General features: G+C 46.2%; 1 protein-coding gene across 17 annotated transcripts in view; it reads right to left on the bottom strand.

The window, feature by feature from the left end:
* Positions 1–278: 278 nt before the first annotated feature.
* FGFR2 (fibroblast growth factor receptor 2) overlaps positions 279–22422 on the bottom strand; it is a 100941-nt gene continuing 78797 nt past the window's right edge. For 13 of the 17 annotated variants that reach the window (XM_019752934.3, XM_019752937.3, XM_019752938.3 and 10 more), the window contains 8 exons: positions 19550–19671; positions 16847–16957; positions 14473–14663; positions 7664–7786; positions 7044–7114; positions 5231–5368; positions 3660–3765; positions 279–657 (listed from right to left, as the gene is read on the bottom strand). In XM_019752934.3, the coding sequence (XP_019608493.1) occupies positions 493–657; positions 3660–3765; positions 5231–5368; positions 7044–7114; positions 7664–7786; positions 14473–14663; positions 16847–16957; positions 19550–19671 (1027 nt within the window). In that variant the 3' untranslated portion in view covers positions 279–492. Of the gene's footprint in view, positions 750–3659; positions 3766–5230; positions 5369–7043; positions 7115–7663; positions 7787–14472; positions 14664–16846; positions 16958–19549; positions 19672–22422 lie in introns of all 17 variants that reach the window. The other 4 variants (XM_019752939.3, XM_019752940.3, XM_088791828.1 and 1 more) reach the window with 1 other exon arrangement.

Genomic DNA, 22422 nt, shown 5'->3' with positions numbered 1-22422 from the left:
AAGACCAATTTTCTAGGTGCATTGGGACATCCATTTAAAATCAATACAAAAAATAATTCCTTGTAAATATATAATATATATTTATACATAATTTGAATATATTTACATACATCCAGCACCTATATACTGCAATTGTGCTCTGTAAGTGTGTGCTGACATATATTTTCTCCAATTATTACAAAATTCACAAGGAAGGCAAAAACATATGTTGCCTTGAGTCCAGCTGTTCCACAGCCAGTACCCACAGTGGGTCATGGGCGCATGGTGGCCCATGGCAGTCCATTGCCCCAGAAACATTCTTCTTCTCCTGATGAAGGTTACAAGTTTCCAACTGTATAAATTCTTTACACGTGTGCTGATTACTTTTCCAATTATTTACTCCTCTGATCCATATATACAAGCGGAGACAAGCTCCTGGAGGCATGGCCTCCCTGCTCAGTGTAGCTAGGTTCCTGGTGCTGCTCTGTTTGGGGAACGGGAGGACGAGCTCATTCATGTTTTAACATTGCCGTTTATATGTGGACACTGAGGAAGACATGGTTCGTAAGGCATGGGGTCCGGAGAGAAAACAGAATCATCTCCTGAAGAACAAGAACTCCTTGTGTCAGGGTAACTAGGTGAATACTGTTCGAGAGGCTGACTGAGGTCCAAGTATTCCTGAAAGAAGGGAAGAGAGACGTTTTATTTCATCTTGGGTCAGGACAACAAGGTGAATATGGTTCGAGAGGCTGACTGAGGTCCAAGTATTCCTGAAAGAAGGGAAGAGAGACGTTTTATTTCACATGCAGGCTCTTGAGACATTGCTATGGGAGTCGGGACAGGATGGAGGCACCCCTTGAAGGTTCAGAGACCTAGCCCACCCTGGCTCCCACAAAGACCTCAAGACCCTAACGCTATTTCCTTTTGGCTCTCCTTTTCTTTTCTTTTATGACCAATCATGGATAAATAATTGACAAGTACGGAATGCTAAAACCTAGCTGGACTGTAGTTGCTCAGCTGTCAACCTGACTTACGGAGTCACGTGACCTCCGTGTCATCTGGCTCCTCACTAGAGAACAGGGTTCAAATTGAAGCCCCAGCACAATGCAAAAGCATGACGTGTGGATTCCCAGGACCCCTTTCAATAGTGGAGACCATGAATATTTATTTTATGAATTACATTGGACTATTGCAGTTTCGAGGATCATTTCGGGGGAATATGTCCTCATTCAGTGGGTAATTTCACAGATGTGATTCATTACTCTTAGAAGCTCTCTGAGTTGGAAATGTAAACAGTTTTGCAAAAGCCTTGGATATACTCATGTATCTATTAAATCCACAAAAGGCTGTTAAAAGTTTAGGAAGATAGACGTTAAATTTCAAAGGTTTGAAGGTTTGAAATTCAAAAAGGACTCTTCTGCTTCTTAAGAGCATCCACTGGTGTTGCCCACCGGATGGCCCCAGGATAACACTTACTCCGACTTATGACAGGGCGAGAGCCCACTCGCTCCCTGTGCATGTATGGCCTGTGAGCTAAGAATGGTTTTCAACATTTTTAAATGCTTGGGGGCGGGGAGGAATCAAAAGAAGAATACTGTCTCATGGCATTAAAATGATATAAAATGACATAAAATTCAAATAAACTTTAAATTTTAGGGTCTATCAAGTTGCCTCCAGAACACAGACACTCATTTACACACTCTCTGTAGCTGTATTCTCGATACAAGGCAGAGATGAGTTGTTGCAACAGAGACCATATGCCCACCGAGCTGAAAAGATTTACTGTCTGGCTCTTTACAGAAAAGGTTTGCAGACCCCTGCTCTGAAACTATGAAAAGATTTCTCAACTGGAGAGCTTCTGGGTCTCAACTGCCTCAACTGCGCTAGCACACTGGGCTGGCTGTTGTACTCACACACTCAGAATTCAACTGTCCTATGACACATGCCTTTGCCGGGGGGGCGGCAAAAAAGTGCAGACCACAGCACAACCAGCCTTAGTGTTATCAGAAAAGAGCCCACAGAATGTTGGCGACTCCACATTTTAAAAGACAAAAAAAAAAAAAACCCACTATAATTCATCACCAGGGTTGGCAAAAGAAAGACTCCCCATCCGAGAATGGGGGATGTGTCAGTTCCAACAACAGCAGCATTAACCACACAACTGGAAACAAACACGCCCACCACATCAAAAGCGAACTTTTTGCTTACAATGATAAAAATGAAATTTTGTCCTAAATGGAACCATTTTTCTTGAGCATATGGTAATGATTTTCAGAAGGAAAAGAAACTTCGATTTTTATATCCGTCAGACAATAGGGCATTCTGCTTTTTCATTTTAGGATGCTAGATGTAAATGTCAGTATGAACGGTCCCACTCTAAATGTAAACATATAAATATATAGCACTGCGTACGGACATAAGATCATTAGAATGGAACTTTAGTGCTTTCCCAGTTTCTAAATGAAGCCATAAATGTTCAGATCTGATAGGAAAAAAATAGGAATATCAGTGGATTCCAAGTCTAGGGTGAAAGGAACTTATACTAGAAACAACAATTTTGGCAGGAGAAGAAAGTTGTGTTTTTTTCCCCTTGAACTGTTCCTTTCCTTTCAACTTCTGAAGGTCAGCTGTATTCATTTAAATGCAATCTCTCCCTTTATCAGCCACAGTCAGGCTCGTAAGATAATGCTGCTGGCGTAAGGCTGCCTATAACATTTAATTTTTTTTTAAATCACTCTAAAACTATTAAGTGTATGATTTAAAAATAAATGTATTATTTTCTTTCTAAAATATTTAGGCAATTTTAACGTTTTTGTTGTTATTAAGACAACTGTGGGTTTGTTTGGGGTTCCTTCCTGTTTGAATGAACACTGTTCTGCATCCTTGAGAAACATCACACATTCATTCACTGACAGTTTCTCTCTATCGTGGGATGTCTCTGGCCCCCATGAGCTGATCATCTTTCCTGCTCTGATCAGACTCCTTCCACACCCACAGAGTTCACTATTTGCACACTGAAGCAGCCACTGTCATGGCTGAATTCGGGCGGTGAGGGACAGAAGAGTGTGCCGATTACATGTACTTCATAGAAAATATTTTAACAAAAGGTGCAAGTTTTCCCTTAAAATCATGTAAGTCACTCATGATAGGAAACTGTGTGTCCGCTGACAAGCACATCGATGGAGACCAGCCACACGCCATTCCCAGACAGGGTCATGGAGGGCTGGGTCATGTGTTATATGGAAGCTGGAAGGGCAGGACTTCACTGCATCCAAGTCTACGGGTATCGGAACATCAGCCGCTCTCACACTGATCACCAGGGCACAGAATCAACCAGCCCATATTCCTAAGCTCCTTCCCACACAACCCAAATGCTGCAGTTGGACATTTCTTTTCCTTCTCGACTCGCCATTACACACACACACCAGGACCTACCACCCAAAAGCCACAATGCAGGGCAGCCTCACGTATAGAGCCCTCAGTCTTTGGTTTTGTGAGTCAGAACTCTCAAAATGCAGTTCTGAGAAAAATCAGGACTTGGGAGGAACACAGTCTAACTCTGCCTGACCCCTGTGGAAAAACGATAAACGATGCCACAGACTCCAACAGGCAAGGCTGCATTTACAAAGTCGAGGTGGTTCCCAAGCAAGGCTCACGGGCTTCAGGAAGGAGCTCCTTACCTCGTTGGTGGTGAGAGTGAGGATTCGATCCAAGTCTTCCACCAACTGCTTGAACGTCGGTCTCTGTGAGGGCACTGCATGCCAGCAATCCCTCATCATCATATACCTGGAAAACATGGATTTGCTTGGTGAATTCATTTTGTGAAGCCCCAGATACATGGCTATCAGCCAGTTTTAATAGGCAATATGAGGTATGCCCTCCATAATGAAAATGTACCGGAACTTTTCAAGCAACTAAATCAGAAGGTGGTGATTCACTTTCCCAAAATAGTCACTACTTTGCTCCTCTCCAAGGCACCTGGATGGACAGAAACACCTTTACCCAACATGTTGGACGAAGGTACCTACGCCATCAAGAAAGACATGTGTCCGTTTGTTTTTGGTGTCACAGGGATTTCTAGGATCTATGCCTGATACTTTGGGTTTTCTTTTAACAATTCTAGTGGACAAAGCTTCCTCAGTTTTAAAAAAAAAAAATGAAGTTTGAAAACCACAACGTCAAGGTAAGTTTCTTATGAATTCATCGGCTGTTGCTGAGCTGCACATTAACTTCCTGCTTAACTCTTGGATGGGCCGAGGCTCCCAGGCCTTATCTTGATTATGGGTTTCGACAGGCCTGCTCTATTAGAGAGAGAGCAATAGGAACAACAAGGCGCACAATAAATGCCTTTATATAATATGCTATAAAATGTGGCCATTCATCAGACGTCCACTGTACACCGAAAAGCACTCACGGGATTACAGATATAAAATCCCAGGAAACGATACACCACAGACTGCAGTCTCTGGGACAATCACTCTTCTGAGTTAATCCTGGGGGAGGGAGGAGAGACCCTTTTCAAAGCACTGGTTTTCCTGCACAAGACACATGTCACACACACAGCATAATTCCACCAACAGTGTGGGGCAGGCTTTTCTAGAAATCAGCTCACAGTTTTAGAGTCAGATCTGGTACTCTAAGGATGGCACCTGGACAGATTTTTAATTCTCTGCCCTAAAAATATGGGGGAAAGTAGAGGGAACCAGACACTTGTTCCTTCGCTCTCGGGAAAGGCGGTCGGGGTCAGACTACAATGGCAGTTTTCAGTGATCACAAAAGAAGCTGCAGAAGCACGCGGTCCACTCGCTGTGCTGGGGCCAGGCGCAACTTGTGGGGAAAGGTCGTGTTCATTCTTTGATCCTACACCCTGCGGGGGCAAGCTCCACGGCTTCCTAGCTTGTGTGTGAGGGAGGGCCAGATGTATCTTCCTGTCACTGAGGAGAGCCAACAGCGAGGCACAGCACAGTGGCCCGGAAGGTCACCCCGTCTTACTCTGCAAAGTCGGGAGCCCTCAGCGGGCAGCCCGACACCCTCTGTGATTTAAAACTCACTCCATACACCTCAGAATGATGTTCTTTCTTTTGGACAGGCATGGCTGTCAGTGTAGCTATCTATCTCAGTTCTGGGATAGAGCCCAGAAAGCTTCAGCAATTCTTCTTTTTAGAGCGTGTTTAGAAAACCGAAATAAGTTGGGAGAAGTGCTATTGGCGCGGTGGGTCCACTGCGTGTCGGGGGAGACAACGGCGCTTACAGTTCATTCGTGCAGTTTGCTGGCTTATCCATCCTGTGTCCTTCCTTAAGCAGCTTAAAAAGTTCCTCCACGGGAATCCCTGGGTAGGGTGAGCCCCCCAGAGTGAAGATCTCCCACATCAACACCCCGAAGGACCAGCTGCAGAGAAGGGAGAAAACACAGCGTTACCAACCCACCCAAATCACGAAAGCTAGACATGCCCAGTTAAAACACTACACGCCCACTCACTCCTTCCGTTCAAAGACAGATGACCTGCGGCCTCCTGCAGGTCACCCTACATGCCCCTTCCTGCCCACAAGGAGCATCTCTGGGGATGTTCCAGTTGAATTTTCCATCAACAGACAAGTGATGGTAAACCATCACTCTTTTTCTTTTTGGTGGAGATTTCGGATTGGGTTTCTTCTTCTGTCACTCTCAAAAGTTATTCATCTTAAATGCAATGTTAGCAATGTGAAGACACTGAATCCTAAGCTGCAAGGCTCTTCATGCTCCCAACCAACTCTTACATTGGCCTACATGCCCGACCCAAGGGCTGTGACCTACCAGGACGGGCAAATGACAGAATAAAGCTAGTGAGCTCATTTTGCAAGGTAACAGCTGCCCAACATGGCCAGTGGAGCATCTGAGGGCACAAAGGTTTGTTACCTATTAAGGTCATGGAGGGGAATTAGCATGGGCTGGCGTTGCCATTGGAAGCATCCTGTACCCAGCTGAATTTCATACAACAGAAACTGAAAACATCGCCCAGGGCACAATGTATACCTGACCTTGTAGAGACCCACAGTTGGACTTCCTGAGCCTCATTCAGGAGACTCACTTCCTGGGATAATCAAGCCAAGAACCCTGCATTTAGCTATGTCATCTCATGGCTCTGGAAACACAGCCTTACTGACTCTACCTGGGTACGTTTCAGAAATGAGACTGTCCCAGTTTGTGCAGAGCCAAAGCAGGAGGACAACACAGGCAGCGTGCGTGCTGCAGAAATGCCTTCCCTCCAGGACTGCTGAGGAGGCCCCTCTGTGCGAGGTGGAATCGTGCCTACCCCAGAAACCCTCCAGCTCGCACAAACACAGCTCAGCTGATTTTTTTAAAACTTTATATTCTGGAATAATTAGAGATTCATGGAAATGTGCAAGACGCCATACAGAGAGATCCTCTGTACCTTTCGCCCAGCTTCCCACAACGGTAACATCTTTCAGCCAAATCTATAATTCGAACATACCAATTCAGCCTGACCCTGATAGTACTTTTAAGTGTATCCTAATAGATAGAAATATTATATGGGGCTCACTATATATCTATAATTATCAAGGATGCTAAGACACAGTCAGAATTTTTTCAAAAGATAAACAGCGAGCAGACCCTGTAGAGATCACCTGAGCAGGACCATGTGCCACTCAGCCTCCGCCTCTAAGGACAAACCTGGGTTGGGAGAAATTCGACAACCACCTTCATGGAGGAAAGTTTCAGGATTCCTTCACTAAGGGAGTGAAGACCACACCAACAGCTTGGCAAATGATAGCAGCTTGGTAGCTGCGCGTCCGTGAATAAATTCAAAGGGGGACTTCTGCTCTGACAGGAGGAGGTGAGCCTTCCTACATCCCGTGCACTTTGAAGCCAGTCAGGTTAGTAACAACCGAGCACTGGTGACCAGCCTACCATAAAATCCATCCTTTCTAGAGAAGGCCAGCTCCTGCACCTTCTATGAATGTACAAAACACAGCAAGTACCAAAGAATGAAGAAAGACAAAAAACATGCACTATTTTTGCAAGTCAACCCGATGGAGAAGCCAGAGGAAGGGGAGTTACTTACACGTCACTCTGATGGGTATACACTCTATCAAAAAGGGCTTCTGGAGCCATCCACTTGACTGGAAGTCGCCCCTGCGAGTGTGGATGGAAAAAAAAAAAAAAGCGAACCAATATATTGAAACCAGTTTACTTAGCAGTCTCAACCAGGCTGTGCCCTATTTTAAGAGCTGACGCTCCAATGATTTTCAGTGGCCAGTCAGAGCAGAAATAAGCTCCAAGTGGGACAACCCATAACGTGTGAGAGACACAGATTCAGGCACATTAAAAACAAAGTGTTTTTCCCTTGGATTGTTATTATCATCAATCTCCCTAGTACGCAGACACACGCTGACCAACTTCTAGGCAAAAACACTCCCAACCCCTAATCTTTGCAAGGAAAAGTTATTGGCAAAGAGTCTTGTGATATCCTAGAGGCTGCTGATTATTCTGTATGAATGTTTCACATATACTGTTTCTTACAGAGAGTCAAAATTTGCTTATTGAGAAGTTTGTGAAGAGTAAAGCAAGAGAACAGAAATGAAGGGCAGAGAAATGAACCCTCATCAGTGCTTCTACATATTTCTTCAGGAACATTCTGTGGCACCTCCCCCCCTTCCCACTATATCATTGCCATCTACTTACATTTGTGGTCTTTTTGTAATAGTCTATATTGTTGATATCTCTGGCCAGGCCAAAGTCTGCTATTTTCATCACATTGTTTTCTGTTACCAAAACATTTCTGGCTGCTAAATCTCGATGAATACACTGAAACCGGAAAAAGAAAAAAAAAAAAAAAAGACATTTTAAAATACTGCAAGGATAAAAAAGAAATATACTGTCTTACAACAGACAGAAAAGCACACGGGCCAACTAAGTAACCTCATTCTTTTATCTACAGTTGACTGAGACCACCGGCCTCCTGCATACAAGATCTGTAGTAGATTATCCTAAAATCTTTTATCTCAACACTTGATCTCTTGCCCTTTACAGCCAAACTTTCAGAAGAGCGGGTTGAACTCCGACATCACATGGTCTTCACCTCCTGGTCACTCCTCAAACATTCCAACCTGTTCCCATCCCTGCCCTTCGAAAGGTTATGAAGAACTTCTTGTCAGACCCAAATGTCCTCTTTTTACTGCCTCAAATCTTTCCCTTCCTGCAGTTCCGGACAGTTTGCTTCTTGCTCATTTTTGAAAACCGTCCCCCCACTGAGTCACCCCATTCCTCTCTAGGCTCACACTTTTCCTCTCTCCCCACCCACTCAGATTCCTTGGCCACCTCCTCTCTTCCTGTCCCCAAGGTAGAAGAAATGTACCATCAATTTTGTATATTTCCATATACGTGTATCCTCAGGGCTTCGATTCTTAGGTATATCCTAAAGATTTGCAAATTCCTCTCTCCATCCTGACCTCTCTCCTGGGACCATGTTCTCATTTTCAACAGGCTATGGGCCATTTCCACATTGATGGCCCACTCCCCTAATTCTTGTCTTCTTGGTCTCTCTTGGTCAGGGGGGTAAACGCCAGAATTCTTTATACACTCCTCCCAAGTTCTGTTGATTTCAACCTCCAAATGCCTCTCCAATTTGTCCACCCCACTGCATTCTCACTGCTAACTGCTTATTCCAGGCCATCATCACCGCCCAGCCTCACACTCACAGATGGCCACGCTGCCTACCTGACACGTCCCCAGGCTCCCAAACTCAGGCTTTTTGTACCTTCTATGCTGCCTGCATGTGTGTGGTGTTTCTGAAAGGATCAGTCATGTCCTTTCCTGCCTTGTATCATGGCCAATACCTGTCTCTCCAGAGTCTCAGTCCAGTTCTAGCACAGCTCCTAGCCCCCACAAGGGCCCAACCTCTGTCCACCACAAACATGGGGATAAAACAAGCTGGAATGCTCACTCCAGGGCAGCCGGATTTATAGTCCTGACACTAACTCTTTGGCCTCATAAAGGTCCGGTCATTATAACTTCTATTTTTCCTTTCTACAAATGATACACTCGCTGTTGTAAGCGTTTTAGTTGCACTTTGGTATACCAAGATTTCATCACGATATGTGGTAATCAGGCTCCCAAATCATCACCCCCTTATTTTGGGGAAAGGTATAAAGAAGTAAAAAAATATTCGTAGCAAACATTTTTTCACAGGTGCCCAGCAATGGTTAATGAACATATGAAGGAGAGTCTTAACAATCCATTCAACAAGGCTCAAGTGGGGCTGATGTTAGTTACGCACTCCACGAAAAGGCCAAATAAAAAAGGAGCAAGCCAAACTGTCTCTGAAGAATAAGTGGGGAATTTTTTTTCCGCTCACACCACCCCCATTCCTTGTTTTTATATGCTTCTGTGGCCCCCTGGATAGGCTAAGATCAGAAGAGAGAAAGCAGGAAAGCCCACAAGCGTGCCGGAGCCCCGCCAGGACGGAAGCAGGAAACGTGAGAGCTCCCAGCAGCCGCCTGGGGAGCTGGCTGGGGTGGGAGCTGCGTTCCTGGTTTTGGAGGCCTCTTCAAATTGAACTTCCAAGGCCCGGGCCAAACTCTCCCGGCAGTGTGCTCGCTGCCGACACCAGCTCTGTGCGTTTGGCAAATGTGTGGTCAGTAGAATCTGGCTTCCCGCGCACTGGGCTCCGACCACACATCAGGGCTCAGCTCAGCGATACTGTGATGGCGACCTCTACCATCTTCTCAGCGAGAGCCCAATCGAGCACCCACCTCCTGCATCCCAGGGTGCGAGCAAACACCAAGGCCCTCACGCTGGGCTGAGCAAGAAGAGACTTGGAACCAAACCCAAGAAAAGAAAAGAAGTCAAGCCAAATTCCCATCACGTGCAGAAATCTGAGTTGCTTTCCAGCGCAGAGAGCTGACCACTTTACAGAACTAGGGCCCTCAACTGTTTGGTCTTCCATTTCTTTAGTAAGTGAAAGCCAATGGGTCACTCAGGGAAGGAAAACTAACCCCCCTTTGACCCAGACAGTGTGCTGGGTACCTCTGCTGACCGCATTCAAGTCACATGGCAACCTGTGAGACGGGGAAGCTGGGACTTACTTAAAAGAAAAAAAAAAACCCTACTCGGGTTTAACACCTTGGAGGTTTAACTGTTTTGAGGATTTGGTAAAAATAGGGTAGTTTGAACTGAAAAATAGCAAGGTTTTCATAATTTGTATAAGACTCAAATACCCCATTACCTAATTGTATTACTGTATACATCACGCTGTTTCTTCACTCGTCTGCCCCACAGTCACCGCCCCCTCCCCCGTCCCCCCACACACACCTGTAACTTCCCAGCGCTGAGCACACAGCCTGGCCCAGAAAGTGTTTATTGGGCTGAATTCATAATTATACTCCCTCAGTAACGAGCCAGAGATCTCACTCGTCAGGTTCTTTGTTTTGCTTTTGTGCCCTTTCCTTCCAGACACAGGTCTCCAACAAGCTCGTCCCACCCACTATGAGGGAACGGGTGTGGGGAGCCCGGCATCTGACTGTCTGGATCCTTCATTCTCCACCTTCAGGAATAAGGCCTCCATTTTTGGAAGTAGGCTCCACTCATGGGGACCATTCTTAAGACATTCATCTACCACTTCAAACCTGGTCGAGGTCCTTAGCTGCGTGTGGCTGTCAGCAACGGGTGTTAGAACCCTGCAAAGCCCACGAACAAGCGACTCTGTTCCTTCTACACCCTCCCCCATGTTAGTGAACAAAGCCCTACACAAGGCATATCATGGGTCCTCCCCTCGGTACAGAGGGAGGCAGGTGTGGGGGCGGAGCCCCAGAGAGTAGTTTCCAGGCTCTCGGCCTCACATAGACAGGTGCTGGCTCTGGTAGTAAATGGCCAACTGTGATTGCATGGCCATCAGCTGTGGCTAGTTGGCCGTCAGCTGTAACCAGTGAGCCATTGGCCACTAATATAACTGCTGTGGCTATGCTAACAGAGGGAGAGAAGAAGAATGGGGGCTAGCAAGAAGATGGCGGCTGGGCTGGCAAGCGTGGATAGCGGTTTGCGGACAGTGTGGATCCAGCCGCCAGAGAGAATATAGTGGTATGACTCCCCTACCTATGGCTCCGTGGGTGTTCCTTTTTGGCCTCACCATATCCTGCGTTCTTGTATGGGGAGCGGGAGCAGAGACCCTGCAGGCCTCCCTGCATGACAAATGGCGCAGTGAGCAGGGTCTCCCGCATGACAGCAGGGATTCCCTGAGAGCAGGGGAGGCTGGGAAGCGAATGGGTGGGTGGGTAGAGAACCAAAGGGCCAAGCCTGGGACTAGCCACTTGACTCTGCAGACCTACAATGAGGACAGTGATTCACACACACGTGGCTCAAAGCTTCGCTGGTGCTTCCTAACAGTCCTCAGCACCTTATCCATAAAATGGGGATAGAATCACACCCACTTCAGAGTTGTTCTGAGGTTATGGGCAATATCGTATGTAATAAAATGCTTGCCCCCATTGCTGGCAGATGTTAAGGTCTCAAAAAGTGGTAGCGATTAGGAATAATGATAACTTCCATTATCATAACACTATTAATAAGGGTATTTTCAGTCTGTCACTCTAAAATGTATTCAATTTGCCCTTTTTCGCAGTTCACCCGACTCGTGGTTCTCTCTCCACCATACCAAGCAGCTCTAACACAGGAAGGATGTCAAAGACCTCTGCACTGGGGGGTGAGGGGGCGTCTGCCACTGGCTCCACCAGCCAGCTCCAATGCACGTTCTTCTCTCCTCATTCTGAGCAGAAGGGCCCCCCGCTGACCACTCACCTTCCTGAAACTCTTGTGGCCTCTGTGAACCATATCCCCACCCACCCCCACCAATGACCTCGTCCATTCCCATGGCTTGAACCTACGCCTTCTTTTGCTGGCTCCCAAGGTGTAGTCCAGCCAAGCTTCCGCCTGTAGCTTCTGGGTCAACATCTGGCCTTGAATTCTCAGACAAGTTCTAAATACGCATTGAAATTTCAATGACATCTATTCCGGCCATCTTCCCCCGACCAGCCCCTAGTCTCCTTCATCCTGGCTAGCTGCAACACCATCCAATTTCTCAAGCTGGAAACCCAGGACTCATCCTGGATCTCTCTTCCTCTCCCTCCCCTATCTAATCAATCCATTCACTAACCTGAAAGCAAAATGTATCCAAAAATCAATCTATTTCTCTAGTGTCTTTGAAGCCAATAACCCTCGTCCAAACCACCACCACCACCACCTTTCATAGGACTTGGAACTTCCAACCCACTGTGCATGCAACACAGGAGTGAGCTGCACCACACAAACCTGATCACACGACCCCCACCCCTCAGGGGCTCCTGCAGCTCCCAGAGTGCAGTCCAGAGACCTTGCCTGCAGCTGCAAGATCCCTGATGAGCTGGGCCTGCCCCTCTCCAGCCACATCTCACACCCTCCTCTCCTCCCTAGAGTCTCTGCACTGCGTGTCCCTCTGCGGGCGTGCTCGCCAGCCAGCCACCTTCCCTCCCTAACCTCCCCAGCCCCCACTGTTCCCGCCTCTACACTGTTTGCTTTCTCCACAGTACTTGTCTCAGCTTTTTACATATGTTTATTTCCACATTCATTGTTCACCTCTCCTACTGTCACACACAGTTCCTGCTCCACGAGTTCAAAGACTATGTCCGTTCTGGCCACTTTCTATAACAGCCAACCTGGGACACAAGGCATCTGAACCAGGAATGCTCAGAAATATTCGCTGAGGATGAATAAAACGACTAGGCAGCCCTACTACCAGCCAGCTCTGTATTAGCAGCAGCAGCTCGCTGTGTCCAAAAACTGTGTCCCCCTTTCCCACACAGCGAGTGCCCGGGGTGACCAAGACCAGAGGGTCAGAGCAGGCAGCCGGCTGCCCTCTCCGGGGTTTTATTTAGGAATATTTCAAAGCTACAGACACGGTGAAACAGAACAATGGATATCCATGCTTGCCACTCGCCTGTTTGGTTGCTTTTCTTTCTCTCCACACCCAACCTCCCCCCACACACACGTGCACACAGGCATATTTTATGGTGAACCATCTAAAAGTGAGTTGTAGACCTCATTGATACTTCACATCTAAATCCTCGAGCATGTACCTCCTACCCGAACACGATACCACTCTCACCACGCCCCAAATTTAACCCCGACAATCCTATTGTCTAATATACAGTCCATATTCAAATTTCAATTGTTCATCAACGTCCTTTATAAAAGCTGTCCTCCATCTCCCACCATAACAGGACTCAGTCTAGGATCAGCCATCTGCATGTCACGTCACATCTCTTAGCCGCCTTTAATCTGGAACTGTGTCCCCAGCAATTTTTGTCTTTCATGATGCTGACACTTTGAAGTGAGGTCTTGTCGCCATGTTCCACGTTCTCAATCGAATTGTTTCCTCATGTCAAAGGCTTTTCGACTGGCAACCCCCCCACCCCACCCCATACATGCACACACACACCACCGCGGAATGCAAAACTGTGCTTTCGTTTTCTAAAATCTATACACTGGGAGATTTTACAGGGAAAAAGTCTTCAGCTCTGGACTTCCTTGAAAACAAAAACACCAAAACAACACAAAACACAGAACGTGTCACAGCTCTGGCAATGTTCCCATGTGGCCACAGTCAGCAGGGACTGAAACACAGCACCCCAAATGCCTACATGCTGTGTGATCTGACAGCGGCTGCTTCACTCACTCGTGTGACTCACACGGCCCCCAGGTGACAGGAGGTCCACTCCTGCCAGAGACTCTCTCTTCTTTGGGGAGCTGAGGAATTCCTAAAGCTGCATCAAGCAGCTGACCCCACCTCTGCCCAAGAAGGGAGTTGTGCAAGACCGCACCCACCCAAGTGTCATCCTAAATGCCCCAGAGGGACACCTGGGCACCTGTCTAACTGCTTTTGGAATAACTCAGATGTTTCAAGTTCCATGACAAGTGGCATTCTTAGAATGCAGGGGGTTCACCTCAGGGGACCTGGCCCACTTCTAACCACAGAGGGTCAACCCACTATATGAGACAAAGTAAACCCAGATAATATCCAGGACTCAGAATTACTAAAATATCCCTTCTTTTGATCATCATTTTTAGCACATTTCAAACTCAAAACTGTAAACACTGAGAAGAAAGTCTATGTGCAAAAACTCACTAACTATCAAACAAATAAAGCCCCCAAATCATCAGAATTAATGGCAGCGTGCTCTAAACCAGCTGTTCTCAAGCTGGAGGCCTGAATCCTGGGACGGTCACGCCCGGCCCTGTCTCGGAGAAGAGACACCTTTTCTGCTCCTCTCTACAGCATCACTGAAGGTTTATGAGGCCACTTAGCTTTGAACCCTAATGTGAATAATGCAAGAAATGTTTCCCTGGTTGTATAAGACAAGCAAGGGCTTGATTTAGCAAACGAGCACATCCAAATTGCCTGCTTTCTTCAAAGACATTTTTAAGTGGGATCCCGCCCACCGAGGAGAACGTGAAGGACTCACTTTTTGGGAAGCCAGATACTCCATGCCTCTGGCCAGCTGGTAGGTGCATGACACCAAGTCCTTGAAGGTCATCTGCTCCTCGGGAACACGGTTGATGTCATAGGAGTACTCCATGCCAGGTGGCCTCCGGGCTCGGAGGTACTCGCGGAGGTTGCCTTTCGAGGCATACTCAACTATGACGTAGAGTGGCCCTGTGGGGGGAGAGGACACGCTCCCTGATGCAGTGAACCCAGGCTCTGCCCTCAGGCAGCTCAGCAAAGGAGTTTTAGTTATCACAACCCAGTGCTTTTTCTGTGTGTTTTCATTTAAACACACAGAAAAGCACACACACCTGCTTTCTCATCTCCCCAAATGACAGTCGACACCTGGTCAAGACAGCCTCCAAAGTCTTTAAGAAATTACACAGAGATACGGGAGTGACTTTCCACTCAATCCTACGCCCTCCTGGAAAGCAATGGAGAGCATCAATTTGCCTTCCAGCTCATCTGAACTCTTTTATATACACATATGGATCAATAAACAGTGTATTATTTTAATCACAGGAATGAGTAATAAAGATATATAATTCTGCAACATGTTTCCCCTACATGTTATCCTTGTGACATCCAGTTAGGCTGATAATAAATCTAGACCATTCCTTTTAACAGCGACACACAGGCATACCTCACTTTATTGAGCTTCACTTTACTGCACTTTCACGGATATTGCATTTTTCACAAATGGAAGGTTTGTGCAACCCTGTGAGGCGCAAGTCTGTCAGCGCCATTTTCCAACAGCACTGACTCACTCTGTGTCCCATGTTGGTAATTCTTGCTCAATATTTCAAACTTTTCGTTGTTGTTATTATATGCGTTGTGGTGATCCGTGATCAGTCATCTTTGATGCTGCAAATGGAACTGGGGGCACCACACACCACGCCCTCACAGGGCTGAGAACTTAATAAATGGTGTGTGTGCTCTGACGGCTCCGCCCACCGGCAGTTCCCCATCTCTCTCCCTCTCCTTGGGCCTCCCTGTTCTCTGAGCCCCAATATTGAAAACAGGCCAATTCACAGCCCTGAAATGGCCCGTGAGTGTTCAAGGGAAAGGAAGAGTCAATCGATGTGACACATTTCATTGCCGCCTTTTTAAAGAAACTGCCACGGCCACCCCAACCATCAGCCACCACCATTCTTGACCATCCACCTCGAGGTAAGACCCTCTACCCGCAAAAAGGTTACAACTCGCTGAAGGCTCGGATGACAGTTAGCATTTTTTTTTTTTAAGCAATAAGATATTTTTAAATTACAGTTAGCATTTTTTTTAGACATAATGCTATTGCACTCAACAGACTACAGGAGAGTGGAAACGTAACTTTTATATGCACCGAGAAACCAAAAAATGTGACTCACTTTATTGAGGTGGTCTGGAAGCAAACCTGCAGCCTGTCCGAGGTGTGCCTGTACAGTCTGCCATATAAATACACCGCTGCATCTATCCCTTCCCCTGTAGGTTGCCTCCAGATTGGGGCCATCACTGATAAACAGTGTGTAACAAACATTCCTGTGCATGTCTCCTTATACACATGTGCAGTCATTTCTTCATGGACACCACAGAAGAGGGGCTGGCAAACTATAGCCCACAGGCCAAATCCTGCCCACTGCCTGTTTCTGTAATTAAAACTTTTTGGCACACAGCCAGGCCCACTCATGTCTGTATTGGCTGTGGCTGCTTTCACACTACAACAGCAGAAATAAGTAGTCGCCACATAGCCGAAAGTATTTACAACCATCCTCGACTCCTGGTATAGACTTAAAAGAGAAATTGCTGAGGCAAAGAGAGGCATTTTCTACTGATTAATTGTTGTCAAAGTGCCAGGGAGATCTTAGATGACAGAAGCAGGGGTCTCTCCCCCCTAAGGAAGGTGATATGTCCCTTCAAACCTCACTCCTCTTTTAAGCCATTCTTGGAAGCCCTTCTGTGGGCATCTGCTGTCCAGAGCAAGACCTGGCTTCCTCAATCCCCATTTTAAGAGAATTTGTCAACCAAAACATAGGCCCTTATTGTGAGAAACTTCTCTTAGCACTCACAAAACAAAAACATAAGGAGACTGCCTTTTCCAGACACCCTCCAGGTTACACCCTACAAACAGTAGGGCCCTACAGCCCTCCCATCCAAAGTCGCCCAACACCCATCTTTCCCCAGTGCCCCAAGTACAGTCACAAAGTCCCCTTCGTGTTCAGGGCCAGGCACTTCTTCCTAGGGGATTTTATAGAGAACTTAACCTTGCACTTGAGGTGTCCCTAGGAGCAAACCCTAAAGTCCAACTGTTTCCCACATGGCACTAACATTGACCTGTGGAGAATCTGAATGAAAGCATTTTTGCTGCTACTCACCATCCTGAGTACAGGCTCCAAGGAGGTTTATGATATTTTTGTGTTTTCCGATCATCTTCATCATCTCCATCTCTGACACTAGATCAGAAAGGTCCTTCTCCGTGGCGTCATCTACGAACATCAGGTAAATTAAAAATCAGTTCATTTCTTCTAACCCATCGGCTGCTGCTGTTCATTGCTGAAAACTTAGTTCAAACAGCATGAAATTGACTTTTAGGCCTCTGACACTGAGGCCAATTCTTTTCCAGCAAAAAAAAAAAAAAGACTTTTTCCAAGTCATCTCCCTCATTTTATTGGGCAAAAGTCGAGACGGGGAACTGCCGTACTCCACATCAAATAGCTAATTTGGGGTCCATAGGGTCAAAAGTCAGACCTAGAATAGGGGCCTCTGTCACTGAGGCCAGTTCTTTTCCAGCAAACCTCATACACGTGGAGTGTTTAACTCAATCGTGAAATAAACCCATCCTCTGGCAGGTCCAAGGTGCCTCAGAAAACCACATCAAACTTCATGGTGCCCGAAAGCAACCATGCAGACATCTGGAGAGGAGGAGGAGGGAGGATGGGGCACCTCAAATCACTACAGATTTTCTGCAGACCACGTGTTGGTAACTCAAGCCCTCAGAACCCTGAGAACATTCACAGATGGGTTTCAGGGACACCCCACAACTATGTAAAAAAGTGTGTGGGTGCGGGTGGCCGGTCAGCTCAGTTGGTTAGAGCGCGATGCTCTTAACAACAAGGTCGCCGGTTCAATCCCCACATGGGCCACTGTGAGCTGCGCCCTCCACAACTAGATTGAAACAACTACTTGACTTGGAGCTGATGGGTCCGGGAAAAACACACTTAAAATAAATAAAAAATTAAAAAAAAAAAAAGTGTGTGGGTACACGTGTTCTTAGTAGAAGACGGTCCAATGCCTCCTGTTGGCTTCTCGAAGAGATTTGTGATTCCCATCTTAAAAACTTAAAGTTTTATAAACCTCTGTCTATCATCTCAGGCAAGAATGGCTTAGGTCCTGCATCCACGGGCCCATAGTTAGCTTCTAAAACATGGCAAGACTTTTCTGTTTGCAACCCCTTCCCCCCACGTCAAGCTAATTCAATATGTAAAAATCTGGACTTATTAAAAAAGTGAGATAAGGGCACGGCTAGGAGCCATGTTGAATAAAGCTTTTGAGCTTCACAAAAGGAAGAGCAACACAATTGACTGAAGTGTAAAATCTACACTGACGTGTGTGGCGGACTGAGCTCTTGCTGTGTAGAGGGAGGGGCCCACCTGTGTCTCAGCGCTCAGGGTGTTCTCTTGTCTGGTCTCTGAGCACCCACTGGCTATAAAAAGGGGCGTCACAAGGGCTCTGGGACTAACGTCCTTCTCCATCCTAACACAGAAGGCCGGCCGGGGTGTAACAAGAGAAACAGAACTCCCAGACCTCCCCTCCGGCAGGATCCCCAGGTAACTCTGAGCTCCATAACCCAAAACGGAAGTTCTGCTGCAAGAGACAGGAAGCCTGGGCCTTTCCCCCAATACTCACCCCTGCTTTGTGGCCAGAGGTTGCCAAGGCTGGGTTGTGCAGGGCACACAGTGCACCACACCTGCCACACACCTGCCACACACGGCAGGCCTAGGCCACGCAGGACGCAGGCAGGAGGCTGCCTCTGTGGGTGGAGCCAACAAGTATCCTCCCCTGCATCACACCACCAGGTGGGAAGCAGCTCAAAACACCCTAGTTTTCCTTGGGAGCCATTCGATCAATAGCTTTAAGATTCAACAGCTTCTAAACTATTTCCAGCCTGCTACTTTCCCTCAGAGAGGGACATGATAAATATCCCAGGAGAACCCACAAAACAAAGAAAAGGTCTAACTCTCGAGCACCTACAACGTGTCAGCAGCCCAACATCCCCAGAACAGACCTCTCTGCCGGGACCCGTGGGACAATCTCAGCTTGGGCTGTCCTTTCTGAGACCCCTACCGTTGAATTTATCATGTGACTGTTCCCCGTAACTCCTCCCATAAAAGAATGTCCCAGAAGGAAGCCGTTAATGGTTACAAGTTCTTTACACTCCCTGGACCTAGGCATGATGCAGGGTTGGAAGGTTAATGCAGAAATGTTCAGGTTCCCATGAATGCCACTTGACGCTTACATCGCAGGGTCACTATTTATACGTCCCAGAAGGTGCTGCACCAGCACCAATCCCCTTAGTTCCCTTTCAGCTTTCTAAGTGACTGTCCCAGACCAGTGTCTTTTTTGCTTCGTTCTTCTCACGAAAGAAAAGGTGTGGCCTCCTTTCCCCAACCCTCCTTGCTCGCTACAAAAATGCCAATTGCCCTTAACTTGTAAATTAAAGTTTGGGCCCAGAGACCAACGTACCAACACTCATCAGAATTAACCGACTAAATGTGAGCTGGTATCTTCTAAGCACAAACAAATATAAAGGGAATGAAGAACGGGAGGCTAGCCCTTTCTGACAAAACGGGTTTTTTTATAAGTGCACACAGCTCAAGATAAATAGTCTGTCCAAGATGCTGATTTATACTGAAAACTCCTCAACCCCTAGGTCAACTATGTGCCCTCTGACCCGCTGCCACGATAGAGTTCACATGCCACAAAAGGAACATTCTTGATAAGACTTTCCCCCCTTGCTTCAGCCCCGCCTGTCCCCACCCCCACCTACCCTGCCCCCACCGACCCCCCTCCCCACTCACCTTTCAACATCTTCACTGCCACCGTGACTGCTTCCTTGGGCTTCTCTTTGTCGATTCCCACTGCTTCAGCCATGACCACTTGCCCAAAGCAACCTTCCCCCAGGGGTTTGCCCAGCGTCAGCCTAAATGTGTAAATAGGGGATTAGCACACAGCATCTGGTGAAGGGGTTGCAGCGAGGGAAATTCCAGAACTAAATATAAAAATCTTTCAGCGGCTTGCAAAAGCATGGAGCATTTATCATATGGAACTAATGAGACATGGGGTACACGCGCGCTTGAGTATTTTCTTAGTGACGTTTTAGAGAATGTCAATTACTGGCGGAACAGCTATTAAGTTTCACATTTGTATTCTGGATTTATTTTCTTTACGGAAGGGAGCCTTGCTAGTGAGGTGGTCAGCTTTCCTAAGTGGTAACAAGGACGAGCTTTTGATCTTGAGCCAATCGAATATTCGTGATTCAGAATGCCTCAAAGAATACCGTTAAAGCTGTTTTTATTTTTTGTCTCTGAAGTGATGTCTTTAAAAATCACTATTCTTCAAATACCAGTGGATTTTACGGTCACATTCTGGGGCCAAGTTACATGATACTGTGAATCTTAAACACATTTCAAAGCATCTCTCTAATTTTTCACTAAAGGCAAAAAAAGAAAAAAAATCTAAAAGTTGGGGAGGGAATTTTTTTTTGACATACAGTTTAGAAAACCTTATGACTACCCAAAATTAATAATGAAGAAAACCCAAAGTGAACACAACAAACTAAATTTCTAAGCTCAGAAGCTCTATACACATCATACTAATAGCATTCCAGAAACCAAGAGAGTGGAGAAGTCTTTGGAATACATATGAATGTGTGTGTGTTTTTTCTCTTAAGCATTAACACAGCAAAGTACTGAGCTGACCTTAGCAAACTGTATTTATGGTGAGTACACAAGGTTTGCAAAAGCTAAGCAAAGACTGAGGGCAACGTTTGCTATGCTGAGGTCATTCCATTTCTATGCTGAACTAAAATTTAATATCTTGGCAGAAAATAAACATTTGCGTTGGAAAAATGGCTAATTTATGTCCTATTGCCCTGCTACTACAAGCATAACAATCCTTTCTTTGTATAACTTCTGCCTCCAATCTAATAAACTGCTTCTAAATAGCCTTCATTCATTGGAAATCTGCTCCACCTCCATTTGTGTTAAACACTGTTTGGAAATGCTCAGCACTCAGATTTTCCACACTAGGTACCCCGGGGTGGGAGCTCACAGCTCGGCACACACAGACTCCCACTGTTGACTGCGGCATCACAGGTGGCAAAAACCACGGACAACCTGAGAGCCGCCATTTCTTACCATGTGATCACAGCTCCCCAGTTCAGCCCTATGTCTACATAGGAATGTGCTCATGAACCCACCCACCCACCTACTTTTAGAATCAAACCAAGGAGCTGGGAGAACTCCAAGAAATACCCCTTTTCTCTCTCCACATTCTGTAGGTAGAGAAACCATTCTTTGTGTTTTCTCTGGTGCCTCCCCAGGTAAACAAGTCCTGAATGAATGAATGAATGAATGGTCATCTTACTATGGTACACAAACAAACTGGAAATTACTTTCATTAACACTTGAACAGAATGATACCTGTACAGTTATTTGGTCCTAGCTTACGGTGCACATTAATATCTCTAAATTGGCTGCCGGGAAACAAAACTGGTGTGGAGTTGTACGAATCAAAATGCCAAGTGTTGTACAAGCTCCCGCTCCTTCCAAACAGAGCTCATCATCCAGCCTCTGGAAAAGCTGATCTCTGTAGTATTTCAAAATCTGTGTGTGAGCTCCTTCTATAGTAACTAAACACCTCTCTGACATAATCTCAGGGCGATACTGCAAATGTCAAGAAAAATTGGGTAGCTGTATGGAAGCAAGTCAAGAGCTTATTCCAGCTGATTTGACGCAGATGTGCAGTCAGCCGTTTCCACCTTCCACTACTCTCAAGCTGTTTGGACTCTAATTACCACAAGAGGTACCCAGAAAAGAGAGCTGATGGCCCTTCAATGACCATCGTACTTCATTCAGGAGGCAGGCCTGGGAGTTGGTCCCCACCTGGAAAACAGAAGGCTACTAGCCCAAGATTTGTCCCACTGACTGCTGAGGCTTGCGGTTCAGAGCTCCCAGGTTACCAAGACAGGAAGGGAAACGAAAGGGAAGCAAACTCACATGAGCTAAGAACTGTGCTCAGTCCTGGGACGTCTGTACCATGACCTTCATTTCACAGGGATGAAGTTAAGAGCATCAGGTAACTCAGGGAAGGTTGCCCAGCCACTAGCTGGGATTCAAATCCAGCCCAACAAAGCCCAAAGTACATGGACTTGAAGCCAGACCAAGAGATAAAAAACAACTCCCTAGAATGCCTTCGAAAGAGTCCAGATGGCTACATCCAGTAAGGAAAATATGATGGACCACAGGAAATTCAACATCAGGTACCGTATCTGAAGCTTTTCAGCGTGATGTTACATTAATAACCATTAAAAACAGTAACACTGAGTAAAGATTAAGATGGTTTCTATCCTACACCTAATATCGCCAAAGAAATGAACTACAAAACAGTCAAATTCTAGTAACCTGAAGGCGGAATGCCTGATCTGTTCTAAAAAATAGGATCATTCCACTTTTATTCCATTTGACTGGGTTTGAATTGTCTAGAAAGTTTAAAAAAAAAATGCTAACAAGGTACCATCTTGTTTGGGGACCGGTCATGGCTTAGTAGCTCTGTTTTAAAAGAACTATTTTTTAAAAAAGAGACTAGAGAAAGAGAATCAATTCTTTTCCGGGAGATGGTTATTTAGTAATACAGTATCACTCACTCCGGTTGACTTCATCACAGCAAAACC

Source organism: Rhinolophus sinicus, chromosome 15 (assembly GCF_057876585.1).
Source record: "Rhinolophus sinicus isolate RSI-liver-muscle chromosome 15, RSI-T2T, whole genome shotgun sequence".
Lineage (NCBI taxonomy): Eukaryota > Metazoa > Chordata > Mammalia > Chiroptera > Rhinolophidae > Rhinolophus > Rhinolophus sinicus.
This window is presented reverse-complemented; position numbering and strand designations above follow the sequence as displayed.